The sequence below is a fragment of the Sylvia atricapilla genome, chromosome 6 (genome assembly GCF_009819655.1).
Source record: "Sylvia atricapilla isolate bSylAtr1 chromosome 6, bSylAtr1.pri, whole genome shotgun sequence".
NCBI lineage: Eukaryota > Metazoa > Chordata > Aves > Passeriformes > Sylviidae > Sylvia > Sylvia atricapilla.
The window spans coordinates 59,904,416-59,920,965 of record NC_089145.1 but is presented as its reverse complement, the minus strand read 5'-3'; the positions used below and the strand labels follow the sequence as shown (position 1 = coordinate 59,920,965).

Here is a 16,550-nt window from a genome sequence, read left to right as displayed (position 1 = left end):
GCTAAATCAGGTGCAGGGTGTCAGCCAAGATCAGGGATCACAAACTTCTTCCTCTCTAGAAGACTGTGGGTGCCCAGCAAAGGAACACTGGGCATGCTGGCATTGACTGCCACCACGTAAGAACTGCTGTTGACTCCAGTTGACCCAGTGTGGTTTATTTAGCATCTCCAGCTTTGTTTTAAAATAAGCACACATGGAGATGAAATTATCCCTGCTTTCCACAAGGCAGAAAAAAAAATTCTATGCCTCGTGGAGGAGTATGGAAGTATTAACCAACTCTCTGAAATGGAAGTACTCCACAGAGACAACATTATGTGGGAAAGGGGAATAATTTTTTACTAACCTCTCTTCCACTTTCATGCTCCTTTGCAATTTTCAGTGCAACCTCTGATATCAGATGCATTCTCAAGAGTCATGAGAATTGTCAGTGCAAATATATTTAGCCACATCCCTTTGGGTAGGTGGGGGAGGAAAGAAACCCCTAAACAGCTGTAAGATAACAATTGCTGCAAACATATTTGCTTAGAGAAAGTTTAGTCAGAGTTCAAAGTCCTCGGCAGCTGGATGGCCAGTGGCCAGCTTCTTCTCAAGCTGTCCCTACAAAACTTTTTGAGGAGCATGCTCAGAAGAGAAACCCCTATGCTTTCCATAGGTCTTCTCCCTATGCTCTAAGAACTCGCTAGTTTAAAAGGAATGCCTAAATAAATGGCAAATTATTTAGACATCTCTTCCCTCTCTAACAAAAAAAAACCCCAAATCCCACAAGTCAAATCCAAGCCCTCCATGATAGAAACCATGTTTTAAATAGGAAAAGGGAAATTCTCACTATTCATGAGATTGCAAAGGAATCAGAAAGTTTACAGCTCTACCAAATGAGTGAACATGCCCTGGCTTTCGTTCAACTGCACTGTTAGTGGGAGTGAGGAGAAGTCTCCCACACAGCCACAGGAGAAAACTGTGGGATTCAGACTGGAAAAGAAGCAGGGGGAGGACGTGAACACTGTTAAAAATAAAACTTATCAGACAACAATTGACTCGTGAGAATGTTATCTGGTTCAACAGGAGCGTGAAAACAAATAGGCATTGCAAGAAGAGGGTCACTAGCAAGGTAAATGACTTCAAAATGGCAGGAAGTGACCAAGGAAATGTGCCAAGGCAAGGGCAACAGAAAAAGGTCTCTCCAACTGCAGAAGACAGTCATGGATACATCCCTCAGTATCTCCCCAGAAGGAGCTGTGTGGCACTGCACCCACCCCTCACATCCCTGTAAGTAAGACACAAGACTGAAGAGATTTGCACAGGACAGTGTTTAACATGACCCAGTGTTTATTGACTCCTGCGACTTGTTTTTGTTGGTTTTTTTTTTTTTTTTTTTTTTTTGTTAATAGTAACAGGAACACAAAATGTGATGTGTGGTAAAACACTACTGGGGGGGTTCTGTGTGAATCCAATGCAAAGTGCCAGCATTGTTGACCAGCATACAACCTGACAAGAGAAGATGTAGTCATAACTCACTCTCAGATATCTGCTGGGAGTACATCACAGTCAAAGCAGAATTCGTCATTTGCCTGCAAATAGACAATTTTTCTTCTAGATGCAAGTGGTGTTAGAGCCAGCTATTTTGCAACAAGAAATACATATAATATATTCCAACATTTTAACAAACACAAAGGACTAAAACTGTTTAAAAACAGAAGGAAAAAAAAAAAAAAGAAGAGTGGAACTTTTCAGACACTATTTTGTAGAAGTCATTCTTCATAGAACCAGAAGTAATCTAGAGAAAAAGATTTATTTATTAGAGGCTACTTTGCTCAAAAGGCCAGTGGTCACAGGTTTAATAATAAAAACAGTCTTTTGATTTTCAGCGCTGTCTCCTGGCCTTTTTTCCTCCCTGCACAACAAAAGCCTCCTGTTGAAAATTGCAGCTTAGTGGCTCTGCACATTTTTCAAGGCAACCATGTTTTTTAAAGAGCCATCAAAAACTTGCATGACATGACATGACATGACATGCATATGCAGCATGAAACATCTTCACAGATAAGAACAAGGAAGGCACATTACCTATAGATTAAAAAAAAAAAAAAAACAACCAGAATTTTTGGAGGATTCCAAGTTAAATACCTTAGAGAAAGCATTCTTTTTCACAACTGGCTGACAAGTGCTGTTTAGCCATTTAATTTAAACAGTTTGCTATGAAGACAAAACACAAGGAAAAAGCCTCGTTGACATACACCCCTCCCCAATGTAGCAGCCTGCTTCCCTCACACAGACAATTTCATTTTTACAGAGCAGTTTGCAACAATTCTAGATACAGGCAAGAGAAATCTATGTAGGAAACATCACAATTGTGTATTCCCACATGACCAACAGCCCCCTACAGCCCACCCTCAATTAAACTACAGCTTCTTCAAGGAGATCATCCCACTGGAAACAGAGTAGAGATCTAAAATAAAGAACTGAGGAATTGGTTTCAAGCTCTCAAAGCCTCAACTTTTTTTTTTTTTTGCACTTGGTTAAGAGTGTTAATAAAGACAACACTCTCTGCCATAGAATAACTGCCCTGTCTTCTATATGTGTCATATAGATGAGGAAGATACTGGCTAAAAATGAAAATATGTGCTTTATTTACAATAAATGCAACTCTACTGCTCCATTCACCACACATGTTGCTGACCACTGCAGAAACCTGGTGGTAGCAACAGTGGTAACTGCAGTACTTTCCTTTTTCAGCCTGGACACAAAGCTTTTCCCCTTCCACCACATTGTTTTGCCACTGTTCCAGGCTCCAGTAAGATGTCTACTAACAATGCTCTCTAGTTTATTTTGAGGTTACAGTTTCTAGAAGCAAAGCAATATTTGCTCTGTTTTATCTGGTTTTCCTCCTTTTAAAATCACGTGGGAGTTTCATATTTATGTGCTACTATCAACTTTGCATAGTAAGCCAACAGGTTGTATTCCATCACCTTCTCTAAATAGTAATCCTATCTTTTCCAACACCTCTCACATTTCAAGAAGAGCCCAAACTCTTTCACCTCCCACATGAACACTTCAGAATGAGAATTTCAAGTTATCACAAAGTTTCCTTCAAGTCTCTGGTGTGTTACTTAGAAGCAACTGTAGTAGAATAATGTTTTCCTAACAGTAAAGGACATTTATCATGTTCTTTGTCTTTTTCTAGTCTTGAGTTGTAAGAATATTTGTCACACATGTTCCCTCATATTCCTCTCCTAAGGTGCACAGTGGTCAGGCCTAAAGGACCACAGCTGGAACTCTGCAAAAAGCTAGAGAGAATAAGAGGTTTCTTAGCACTGCTGTATTTACATCCAGCATTCATGGGCAGGCTGAAGGATGCTCAGCTTTTCTTTAAGATAAAAAAAAAAAATGCATTAAAAATACTCCATTTTCTATGATCTTTTTTTTTTTTTATGTGATAGAAGTTATTTCTGTTCTGTCCTATGCAGCTGCTACCTTTCTGTCTCTGCTGTTTAATAGTTGCCATTGCACACTACCTTTTCATTCCCTAGCCCCATCACAGCACCCCAGCAGAGCATGGGGAAGCAGCTCAGACAGACCACCTCCACCACCATGGGCAGGTGGCACAGGAAAATCTGGGACACTTTAGGGGACATCTATTTGGAACATTTAATAAGGTCTGACATACACACTGACAGCATGAGATAAAAATGAATGCAAGTAAGTGCAGGCTGAGAACAGTTAGTGTGAGTGATAAATACACCCACTGCCAGCTCCCAGCTTCATTAAGAGCTATCCTGAACTGTGTAGTAAGTGCTGGTTGTAGAAGTTTAGACAGACAGGAAATAGGTCACCGGTTATTCATTGAGTCTAATAAGTTTAAAAAAATAATGGAGGAAAAATAAAAGTGTGCTTTGCCATTGAATAACTCTGATCTCACAGCTTAGGCACAGCAGTAGGAGTTGCCTGGCATCACAGATCAATTGAAATGGAATTGCAGTTTCAAATTACAGATGTATGCAAAATTAAACAAGTGTGTTCACTAAGAATATGCAGCATAAAAATCAAGTCTAAGTTACTCATTATCTATCACATATTTGTCAGACTGCCAGACATCTCTTTTCCTTTCAGATTCGTATCTATGTCACACAGAACATGGCAGATGGAGAAGTCACAAAGCAAACACCTCTCTACGTATCACTGGCCTTAAGGGCTAATGCATTGTGTGCCATAAACCTTCCAGCTCTACCAGATATTTGGGAGAAAACAGCTGTTTTACCAAACTGTGAAAACAGAAAACATACAACCCATCCTGCTCCAAAGAGAGAAGAAATGGTTTTATGAAGTTGTGAACAAATACGTAACTATTCTCCCCTCAGTCCTGGGACACAAAGGGCAGTACAGCTGCACAGCTAGAATGTGCCTCTTGAAGAGCAAATAAAATCCAGAAAATGCAATGATTGTGTAGACAAACAGAAGTCATTTACTGAAGAGCTGAACCAATGTTCTGCGCAGCAAAATGAAGAACATCAACAGGTCCATTTGGGCCAGACCATAAAATGACACTCTACAAATATCCAACTTAATTTCCCATGTCCACTATCTCTCTGTGCCTGCTAGCAGTCTGCCAACTGATTTTAAACTTGCAAGGCTTCTTCCCATTGAACAAGAACTTTATTTCCCCATAAAGTGCAAATAAGACTCATTTTTTTACCACTAGTTCCAATGAACATTATCTTAGTTACAAGAGCGATCAAAAGCCAATTGGCTGAGCCACTACCACTAGGCTTGAGTATCACATACTCTTTTCTTTTTTCTTTTTTCTTTTTTTAACCCTGGTTATTTCTTCCAGCAAAAGGCAAGGAACAAACAAGTCTTTCTTCTACCACAGGCAGCATAACAGGAGGCTGCCTTAAGTACCATCAGTGTAAGATGCACATTCTAGACATCTTCTTGTGCATGAAAGTGTTTTGCCCTTATTTGCTGGAAATAGAAGTCATCTTTGGAATCTTATTTCCTCAGAAAGAGTTCATGAGCAGTTGATTAGTCTTCATTAAGAGGTGCTTCTCTCTTCCTCGCATCTACATCAAAATAGGGAAAAAAAAAAAAAAGGCAAGAAGTGGTTAAACCGGGGGGCTCTGACTGTATTTATCTGAAAACTCAGAGAAAAGTTGGCTTGTTTTCAATGGACAACACTTTCCATATCAGAATCATGGCATGAATCCACTACGTGGACTGAACTGCTAAACAACACCACAGCAGGGTAACAAGGACAGTCCAAGATCTTGTAGAACTGTCATGTTCAAGTTGAAGATCACTCATGCAATATTTAAGTAGCCCAATAACTCTGAGACTCCAGATCAGTGATACTTTCCCCCAGTGCCTCTTGGACCCTTTTTCATGATCCTCTTTAAGGATGAAACCAGTATTTGCTTTGCATGCAAGCTACAGAGATGACAACAGTCTGTTCTGAAAATCATTTGACTAATTACAACCTTGCCCAGCTGCACACATTTTTAAAAAGACAAGTACTCTCCACATTGTATTTTGAGGAGGCAGCCCCTGAAGGCCAGATCTTAAACTGCTCTGATCATGGTCCCAGGTTGGAACACATCTAGATAACTCAGTCTGTGACTCAGATGCCATTATTACAGCAGCAGGCAGTGTGGCTGCCACTAGAAAGCTGGGTCACCTCTTTGTGGGCTTCTGCCCTTTACTAATACAGAAGACAGTCCCTATTAATTCAGAACATTTAGAGAACACAATTATTCAACTGTGAAAGTCTAAACAGGGTTTAGACTAAACAGGGTTTGGAGGAGGCAAAATATACATCCCAAATAACAAAAGAAGAGCTGACTCCTTGTGACTGGGGTAAGAAAAGAATCTCAGTCATTTGAGACTCAAATCAGAAACTGTCTCTCCCGTTCTCCCCATTTTGTTCATCAGGGATTCAAGGACCAGGTCCAAATCTGTCACAACTTCTCCACTTTGCATAAAATAACTAGCAATTAGAATTGAAAAAGCTTTCTAAAAATGCATTACATATGTTTGTAGCTACAGAACCACTCCTGGTCTGTCTCTGACTTTGGAAATACCAAAAGGCATAAAATTCTTTCTGGGGAACATTTATAAAAAAATCATACCAGTTAAGTTCCTGAACTTCTTTTTGGCTTCTGCTCTTTCTTCGGCATCGAAATACCACACGGTCATGGCATATCTATAAAAGAAAGAAACCTTGCATTTCTTTCCATTTTTGATATTAAAATAGAGCACTGGAGCTTTATACTCATGGAGAAAGCAAAAACAAAACTGGGTAAGTAGACTAAAAAAGTAGAATGAAAATGACTCATCTTTACAGGCAAACACAACATTTTAGAGTGTCTTTCAACAAGTCAGATAGAAATGTAGGTGAGAATTTCTGCTGGAGGCACAAAAGAGAGCACAGCCCCTGGTAACAGAGGGCAAAAGTAGCTTCCAGACCTTTGCATGTTTTTCTGTTCTGGGATGCCTGTAGGCAGCTTGGGGGCTGCCCTGTGTCACACCAGCTTTTCACAGCCTGCTGACAGATGGTAGCCCCAACAATCCCTACAGTGTTACAAGGGCAAAAAGAATAACCCAGCACCTCCCAGCTAAATAGCTATGCCTGGCTTGGAAGAGCTCTCCTGTCAGTGGTTAAGGGCCTTTTTTTCCAACACATGAGGAAATATATCACTTGAGCCTGCTCCTCCTTACTTCATGAGAGAATTCCCATTGACTCAAAACGAGGAAATTCAATCAACATCTGTCTATTTTTTATGCACATGTATTTAAACATGGTGGGCATAATTTTGGATAAAAATATTGGTTAGAAGAGATGCTTTGGGTTTTTTCCTAGCCAGAAACCAATATTAAATATGCTCCTTACCTGGTTGCATAAGAAGGCTGGACTTCATGTGGGTTCCTTCGATCTGACCAAAAAAAAAGTAATCGGTCAAAAATGGGCTCAACATCTGCTACATAGGACTTCCCTTCTGGGAATATTCGAAGAATTCCACCGTGCAGCTGAAAAGAAAAGGAAAGATTGTTTTTTGAACATATAAAAAGCCACACATCCACATGAAAAATGACTCATTTTCCCTCCTCCATATCTAACAAACGGAGAACAAACATTTAATGATAAACACGACAGCTACGTGACAACACAAGAAAGCCTTTCTTGGTCTCTTGGCCATTTAGATTTTACCAAATAGTTTGTAATGTTTTAGCATAAGCTTCTGTCTAAAGCAAATAAACTGGGATGCAGCAAACACTGGGAAACTTTTGAGCTTCCAGTCACATTTCTAGAACCAGTGAATACCACAGAGCTGCTCTGTCTGACCAGGCTGAGATCAGGCTCTCTCCCCAACAATTGTTAAATACTGCCTATGGTATTTCAGAACCCGTGCCCGATTATTTATGAATTAACTTTCGCACCTTGGGAACAGTGAAGTCTGTTTTACTGTTAGATTTGTAAAACTTTTCAAATGCATTATAGATTCCAGCCACCATTTTCCCTACTTATAACACAGCCTGGTTTCTCTACCATATCATTTCTGTCTTTCCACGTGCCACGATTTTCAGGAAAAAGATCTGGTGATCTGCACCCACTCTAGAAACTTCAAAAGAATAAGATGAACCCTGCCTCCTGCTGCTGTTAGAGGGCTCTTTGGAGACTTCAATGCTGCATCACAGAGTGCAGGGAAGATGATGCTGTCACAGTGCAGCACTGACCTGATGTGGTACCTCCATGCTACATGCAGACCTCAGTGAGAAACTAGTGAGTCAGGTTTAAAGCCCCATGGTTGCTTTCCAAGCCCAGTATGATTATATTCTTATATTTCATGTCCTCCAGCATGCACTGGCATAAAATCATCGTCACATCTACATAATAAACTCCACCAGTGTCCTGCATTTCAGTTAGCTTTTCTTACTGCTCACTTGGGTGCCCCCTCACTGTTTGGATAAGGGTGCAACAAGCAAAATAAACCGGATATTTGCATTTCCTCCCACATCTCCTCCTTCATTTTATTACATTGAGATATTTCACTGTCACGCTCTCCATAATGGGACGTGCTTCTCTGCAACACTGCATTTTTCAATGGCATTGCCTCTGTATCTGAACTCACTTATGGGGGTTCATAATATTTACATGCACTTAAAGAGCATATTGGCCTAAAAAGAGGTTAGACAAGCAAAAAACACTGGACAATTTTCAGTTGATAACCCCCGTGAACTGTTTGTGCTGCATTACGACAACAGACTTGCAAAGAGACATCCTGCAATTTTACAAACCTTTCTTTTGTTTCTAATTTAAAGGTGTGGCACATTCAAGGCTGACTTAACTGCCTTATAGTAAGTAATATAGGCAGAAATAAGAGTTCCATCCTGTCAAGAGACTCACTGGTGGAATCAAACTCTGTGTTTGTTCTTCTTGCTAAGCTCCACTGCCTCACAAATAAGAAAAGGGAACTGCCTGAATATCTTCTGCAGGTTAGCCAGAAGTACTAAGAGTGATAAAGCCACAAATTTGGGATGCAATTTTACTCTGCTCCAAAAATCCACTTATTCTGTAGTGAATTGATTTTCTTTTTCTGCTCTAGACAAAGTGTTAAGAGCATACAGCCCAGTGCTTGTAGCTTTATTCTGTAGCAACACAACAGTATGTGTGTAGAATGGGAAAGAGGATGATAAGGAAACAGTCCAGATTCTTACTTCCACAGCATTGCCAAAAGCACCCAGAAAAAAAAAAAAAAAAAAAAAAAAAAAAAAAAAAAAAAAAAAAAAAAAAAAAAAGAAGAAGAGATGAAGAATGGACCAGCAGTTCAGGAGTTCACCAGAGTTCACAGAAACAACAGAGAGCTCTGACACTCTGCTTCCAAAGCAGTTTTTCCTTCCTGTTTTGCCTCAACCCAGTGGCTCACTCACCTTGGAGTCCCAGTTCTTATTCAGGTAATAAATACAGGTGATGCAGCGCCCGTCACCGTTTGGATTGTCCACATGACGAACATACCCAGTTCCATTTCCAGGATAGCAAGCAACCATAGCCTGGAAGATACAGATTGTAAAATAATTAATTATACAAGATGCCTACCTTCAGTTTTAATTTGCTAAGCATCCCCCCAGCACCAGTTTGGCTCTATTTTCCAGATGATCAATCCAAAACCTAGAGCAGACATCGTCTAAAGTTATCCTTGCACAAACATCTTTCACAGGACAGTCCAATCAGTATGAAATTCAAAACAGGAGAAAAAAAAAAAACCCAACCCCTTCATAATTCACAATATATAAACTAAAATAAAAGGGGGAAAATGTATGCATGTAACAGCTTGTTACAAGCTACGTGACTTTGAGGCAGTTTCAGCTGAAATTTGCTTGGGTTTCTACAGATAAGCAGTCATTGCAAAACTGATATTCCAGTCATAATGAAAGTAGAAAGCAATCCCAGGATGCTTTACTGCCACCATCCTCCTCTATTCATATCTTCTAGTCATTGTCATATACACCCCTATGTCCAACTCAAAGTGAGGGTCCCCAGGAGGTGTTGGTAAAAGTCCATAGAGCAAAGTCTGCAAAAAGCTGCAACTCCTTTGTGCTGTGTTTGCACAGGGCAGTGCATGTTTGCTTTCATGGACTGAGCCACAGAACTAACCAAACAGCTTTCAGAGCATACTTCTCTCTTTGATCATCTTCAGACTTGCTGATACAATCACTTAATTCACGGTTTAAATTTCACCTTGAATGATGAGATAAGCCTAACATGAATTACTTCAAACCACACGACAATCAGCAGGTCTTAAAAGGTTTTTAACAGCAAAAATATATTAAATTCAGTTGACTTGATTAGCAGCCTAAGCAAAATACAGGGAAGAGCAGGTGAGACTGCAGGTAGGATCTTTGTCTCAGCCACTCTTCACTCCTGGGGCTACTTGGCAGTGATCACCCCTAAAGCTGTTGCAGTAGAAGTCTTGTTCCCACTCCCCTGACATCTCCAGATTGATTGTCAGTATTAGCAGCAAGAGTGATGGGAAATGATGGACTAAATTCAGTTGGAAAACTGCAGATAGTGTTCAGGTGTGATTTCTGCAGAGATGAGGAGAGAGCAATTATCACTCCTCGATCTATGTGGTGTGCTCCCATAAATAAGTTGTGCAGGAAGCACACTGTAGGGTCAAGTTCAGCTCACTGCCCACCAGGATGACCTAAAGGGTTCCCAGGTTCCCCTAGGGAGCAGAGCTGCTGGCAGTCCCCAACCTGTACCACTGCAAGGGGCTCTTCGTTCCCAGGGGCAGAAGTCAGATTTGCCCATGTTTAATTTCATCAAATTCCTGTTGGCCTGTTTCCCTATCTATCTGGTTTCCTTCTGGTGGCAGCCTTGCCCTCAAGGGCATCAAATGGTCCCCCTCAGTTTGGTGTCTTTTGCACAGTTGAAGAGTGCCCTCTGCCATCTGTTTCAGGTTACTGATAAATAAAGGTGTTAAACACAAGTCCCATGACAGATCCCTGTGGTGCCCCATTTAGTAGCAGCCTCCAGATATAATATGTCTGATTGACCATGACTCTTCAAGTCCAACCTTCCAATCAGTTTTTTACCCATCTATTTTTCCATCCATTCAGACCATCAACCCCTAACTTCAGATATAACAGCATTTTACATGCCTGTCCCACACAATGAGGACATAATTGTGCACCATTTGCATGACCTGCTCCTATGATCTGATATGCACAGCCAATAATGTAATTGATAGCTGCAGATTGACAGCACAGGCTCTACTAAGAGCAATTGAAATTTTTATCTAGGAACCCCAGAAGCCTTGTTTTCTTCTTCCAAGCACATGCAAAAGGCATGCTGTTCCCACAGGACATGACCAGGTACAGTGTATAGCATGTGCTGGTTTAAAGACAATTTTACTGTGCCAACAAACACCAGCCCAGAAGCTACTGCCAGCCAGTGCAGTGGATCTCTTGAACCCTCTGCTACCAAAAACAAAATCTGTCCACAGGAGTCAGCCATGTATGAATTCACCTTCCTCCCCACAACAAGCACCTGAACAGTACCTGCAGGCAGCAATAAATCACCAGGGCACTCTCTCCACACCTCTGGCCACAGATCCCTAGAGCCTAGTGGCCTGCAGGGTGAGGACACAATGCTAAATAAAAACAAGGACTTTTAATTCCAAGTAATAAGCCCTTTTCCATCACACCTCGCAGTTAGGTAGATGCCTTGCTGGAGATCCTGTCTGCTCTTGTCTCCACCTTGTGCATTCCACCACCCCAGTTATAGCACAGTACCTCACGCAGGTGCACCTTCACCCATCCCACACACAGTGAGCTGCATTAGGTCTAACAATCAAAATAGCAACCTTTTGCAAAACAGGATCTTCATACGCTGGGAAACATGCCCCTGGTGCCCCTGAAGCCACTCCATCACTCCCCTCCTCAACTCAGCGGGGAAAGGAAACGTAACTAATGGCTCATGGGTTCATAAGGACAGGGAGAGACCACTCACCAGTTACTGTCAGGGGCAGAATAGACTAGACCTGGGGAAACTAATTTAATTTATTGCAGATCAAACCAGAGGAGGATAGTGAGAAATAAAACCAAACCTTCCCCCTACCCCTCCCTTCTTCCCAGGCTCAACTTCCCTCCCAAGTTCTCTCCTTGGCCAGAGGTGGGTCCACCTTGTAGCTGGCATTGCCTCTGTCGGACTTGGGGGAAGCTCCTGGCAGCTTCTCACAAAAACAACCCTGGCAGCCTCTCAGCTACCAAAACCTTGCCCTGCAAACCTGCAAGACATCCTGAGAGCTCAGAGCACAAAGGAGAAGGGCAGTAGCTCTGCCAGTCGGGATGATGCAAGACAGGAACACAACTTTGTTGACCAATAACACCTTGTTTTTAAGTTGATGTACAACACAAAATTATGGTGGGTTTAAGTTTCTCTTTGGAGAATAGACATTTACTCCAAGATTACTGCACTGCCTAAAAACCAATCCAATATTACTATTATTTTTAATGCCACGAACAAAAAGCGACTGAAGGGCAGATCCTAAAAGGGATTTAGGTGCTTTATTTACTATGGAAATCTAGGCAAAAGGCCTCCCCCACATAATATGTTCTCTTAGCAGAACATGTGCTTTGTCTCCAACACTGATGCATAATTTATTTATATATAGTATGCACCTTTTTGCAACTGCAACACTCCATCCCTTTACGTGGAACAATTTTTGCAACTGCAACACTCCATCCAATTTATTTATTTATATATAGTATTTATATATATATTTTATAGTATTTATATATATTTTATAATTTATATAGTATATATAAATAAATTGCTATATATATAGTATTTTATAGTACTATTTTATAGTATTTATATATAGTACTATATTTATAGTACTTATATATAGTATTATATATAGTATATATAGTACTTATATATATAGTATTTTTATATAGTACTATATTTATATATAGTACTATATATATAGTATTTTATAGTATTTTTATATATTTTATAGTATTTATATATATTTTATATATTTATATAGTGTGTATATATATATATATATATATCTCAATTTATTTATATATAGTATGCACCTTTTTGCAACTGCAACACTCCATCCCTGGAGATGAAGTGGAACAATTACCACAGAATCCTAAAGCACAGGCCACACTTTCACTCAGCACTAAGTCACACTAGCTTAACCTTCAGAAAAGCAAAGAGAAAAAAAGTTTTCTAGTAGCAGCAGAGAAAGAAGAAAAGCAGAAGTAAAACACACTTTTTCCTGGCACAGCGAGTATTTGAATGAAACCTTAAACAATGAAGGGAAATCATTCTGGTCCTCCTAAAGACTGTTGAAACGATATCAAGCTTTATCAGAGGAATGGCTGGAGCAACTCCAGAGCAGATCAAGCTGGCCTCAGTAGGGATTCCAGCTGCTAGCAGTGACTTTTGGATTCATTTAAAGCAAACAAGAAACAGGAGATGAGATGCGTGACCCAGACTTAATTGAGGTAATTTGTGAACACTGGTATTTGCCAGTTTAGTGCACGGTCCTGGCTACAAAAGCCAGAGGCTGGATAACAATAATCAAACCATTTACCAGGTGTGCACGTGGAGTGTCAGTAAAAAATGTTTCCTACAATTTTGGCTATTGTGTCCAGAAGAGCACACTCCATTTTTGGAAGCAACTCTTCTCTTCATTAACCAACTCCAAACCTTAACTAAGCAAACTGGCTGTAGCGGGCAGTAATGAGCAGGAATGTACCTAACCTTTTCTTTTTCAATACAATCTATTACAATGGCTGTTGGTTGGTTTAACTTCCCAGTGTAAGCACCCAGAAATTCTGCAACTACCCCCTTTTCTAAGTGAAAAAAGAAAAGTTTGTCTTACACAGCAGGTGAATTATTAAAAACTGACACCCACATGCATGCCTTTGGGTCACACATACCACATAAAGACCAATGCTCTGGTAGTCCAGTCAACAGTCATAAATTAAACCCTACAAAACTTGGAAAATGAAAAGCAAATCTTCAAGACTAAAGCTTCTGCCCCATTATTTTCAGGGATGTTAGCTTTCCCAAGAGGGTGCAGATCAACCACAAGTTAAAGCAGTAGCCATTACCAGCTTTAGTAAGGACCCAAGAATCACCAGTAAATTCCACATTGCACAGAAGCTTGCAAAAATAAGTTATCGATCACTCAAAGTATTACATTCAAGGCAGCCAGAGAAATCTGCAAGTCAAACTGCAAGACACTTGCAAAGTTTGGAGGCAGATAAAAACAACCGTCCATTGAGAGGACTTTTCCTTGCCTCCCAGTGCTTCTAGCAAGCAGAAAAACAAACTCCCTTAGCTGATGGCCAGGATCATGCTGTGAGACATGATTTACAAAATAAGCAATGCTAGAGCAGCCTGATACTTGGAACAGAACACTTCAGAAAATGCCTCAGATAGAAGATGTTTGTAAGTGGAAATGAGCAGTGTGTTACAGAAGCAGTGGTGACACCAGGTCAGAAGCAGCAGCTCTCTGTGCCCACTGCACACTGGATAGATGGCATTGTAACTCCTCACTAATCCTGTCTTTTTCTCTCAGAATTAGTATGATCTTTGCAACCAGCAGAGAAAATCCTGACCTGTGCAACTTAATCTGGCCAATACCAACCACCCTTGCAGATTAAGCTTAAAGACTCCACAATATGTTTTTTCCATTTTCTGTCTTTCCATTATCAGATTTTTTTTCAGTATGCTGCTGAACAGCAGCAACTTTGGATCCCTTTTGTAGATCACCTCTGTGTATAGCTTGGACATCAAACAGTTAAATTCAGGAGTTAGTTGAAAAAGTTCTGTAGCAATGCTGACATACAGTATCACTATGATGGTCGTCTAGAAAACCAAGGTATTAATAAGAATTAACAGTGCTGTTAAGCCACTGCAGCTTTCACATACATTTTTATTTGGCTGCACACTTCCCAAATTTCAGCCCAGTGTGTGGTCCTCAGTTCTGAACTTGAGGGTAAACAAAAATCGCTTTTGAGCAGTCCTCTAAGAACTGAGGACTACCAGGCTTCACTTGATTGTCTTAGTTTTGAATGTATATTGTGCTCAGCCTGATTCTAGCTCATAGATGAGCACAGTCTTTACATCCAGAAAGGGAAAGGCACCCAGCAAGCTCTACATTAAAAGAACATGAGTGGTCTGACATGCCATGATCAAAGGCAAAAGATTCTCAGTTGAAGCTTGACTGACACACAAACTCTATGGAGTTTTTCTTAAGTAATTTCTTATTGCACCCCAGTGCTTTCTGCCACAGAGCTCATAATGGTTAAGTATAAAATATTCAGGAACATTATTGAATATTAGTTTGTTTGAATTGATGAAAGTTAAAATATTCAACTGCTATACTGAGGCATGAACTGGGAACATGGGAAGGAACAGAGGGAAAAAAAAATTGTTGAAACTCCATCAAATCAGAGACATTAGCTGAGTGCCTGTTAAGGGAATCAGCAGCTGCAAGAGGGAGTAAAATTCTGCTCACTTCAGTAAAGCAACACATGAAAGAGCTTCAGTGGTAGTACTGTATGAGAAACTGGTCCCTCATTTCCTCACTATAACTTGGTTATCAGTCTTCAATCAAACTATTACTTGTAACTGTGTAAAAAAATCCTGTTTCCATGGGTAGCATTTTCACCAGGTGGTCTGGTAGTTGCTTCTCCTTGCTTACATGCAATGCAAGATTGATCATCAGATTCACATCTTCCAGGAGCTGAAACTTCATCTCTCTTTTTTTATTTTATTTAGTCTTTTGCATGCACCACAGCTTGCTTGTTGTTTGCAGGTACAACAATTCTTTTTTTAAAGAATTTTTTGAGGAACAGCCTGAGGGTGGGAATTGTGGGAACGACTATTCTCTGATCTGCAGGAAAAAGATGCTAAGACACTGTTATTTTTGATTACCAAACAAAAGTCTATTATTACTTGATAATATTCTGATTACTGTAAGATGGAAAACTGTTCCTGCTTGTTAAATTTCTTCTAAGAACTAAGGGTAGAAACAAAGAGCTATCCACAAAAACTCTGTTCATGCATTACCTTCATGCCACACAGCTGCATGACTGGCATGTTATCTAGTTGTAGCTCAAGGAGCTGCTAATAAGTTTTCAGATCCTGTGGAAGGTGTAAGGAAGCCAGATCACAGACTGATGCTGCTTTAAAAATTAACTCCCTGCTAAATGAATCTGTGACGGGGTTTAGGAAGCTTTCCTAATGATTGACAACAAAATTTAGTTTTTCATAGCCTATTAATATGAAAGCCTGTTTCAGCCTGTGACTACATTTTTTTTTTAAATTCTTCTTAACAGAACACACACTTAGAAATAAATCCGGATGCCTTTCAAGCTCAAGCTGCACTTGAAGTGAAATGGGAAGGCAGGAAACAGCCGTGCCTCGTGTAGGCAGCGGCCACCTGCAACTGCAAAGAGAACAGGGGGCATTGGTGGAGCAGCCTTTGGTGGAGCACCAAGGGAACATTGGTGGAGCAGCCTTCGGTGGAGCACCAAAGGAACATTGGTGGAGCACCAAGGGAACACTGGTGGAGCACCAAGGGAACACTGGTGGAGCACCAAGGGAACACTGGTGGAGCAGCCTTTGGTGGAGCACCAAGGGAACATTGGTGGAGCAGCCTTTGGAGACAGCAGTGAGCTCTGTCTGTGAGCTGCTCCTACTGCTGGATACTTCTGGGATCCTACAGGGTCCTAAAGTCAAGGCGTAATTCAGAAACTCGGAAAGGAGATGACCACGGAAGAAGTTCTCCAGGTTTCCAAGGGCAAATAGTCCCAGGCATCCATCTAGCACTGTATACTTGGCTTTTTGAAAAATGTTTGCAAACTAACACTGCTTTCAGACCATCACCCAAATTCTCTGTATTCAGCCTCTGGGCACAGCAAGGAGAAAACAGAACACTGAAAGTTAAGAAGCAAACCTGAGGATGCCATAGGACCACAACCGTCCTTGCAGTGAGCATCTCTGCCTGTTGCAATAATTAAAAAAAAAAAAA

The 16,550-nt window shown here is 40.6% G+C and overlaps 1 protein-coding gene across 1 annotated transcript in view; it reads right to left on the bottom strand.

Annotated features, from left to right (window-relative positions):
• Positions 1–1,308: 1,308 nt before the first annotated feature.
• The window catches only part of EGLN3 (egl-9 family hypoxia inducible factor 3), a 28,307-nt gene continuing 13,065 nt past the window's right edge, over positions 1,309–16,550 (bottom strand). The window contains exons 2-5 of the mRNA XM_066322132.1: positions 8,917–9,036; positions 6,878–7,014; positions 6,117–6,190; positions 1,309–5,054 (exon numbers count right to left, since the gene is read on the bottom strand). Coding sequence (XP_066178229.1) covers positions 5,017–5,054; positions 6,117–6,190; positions 6,878–7,014; positions 8,917–9,036 — 369 coding nt within the window. The 3' untranslated portion in view covers positions 1,309–5,016. The remainder of the gene's footprint in view (positions 5,055–6,116; positions 6,191–6,877; positions 7,015–8,916; positions 9,037–16,550) is intronic.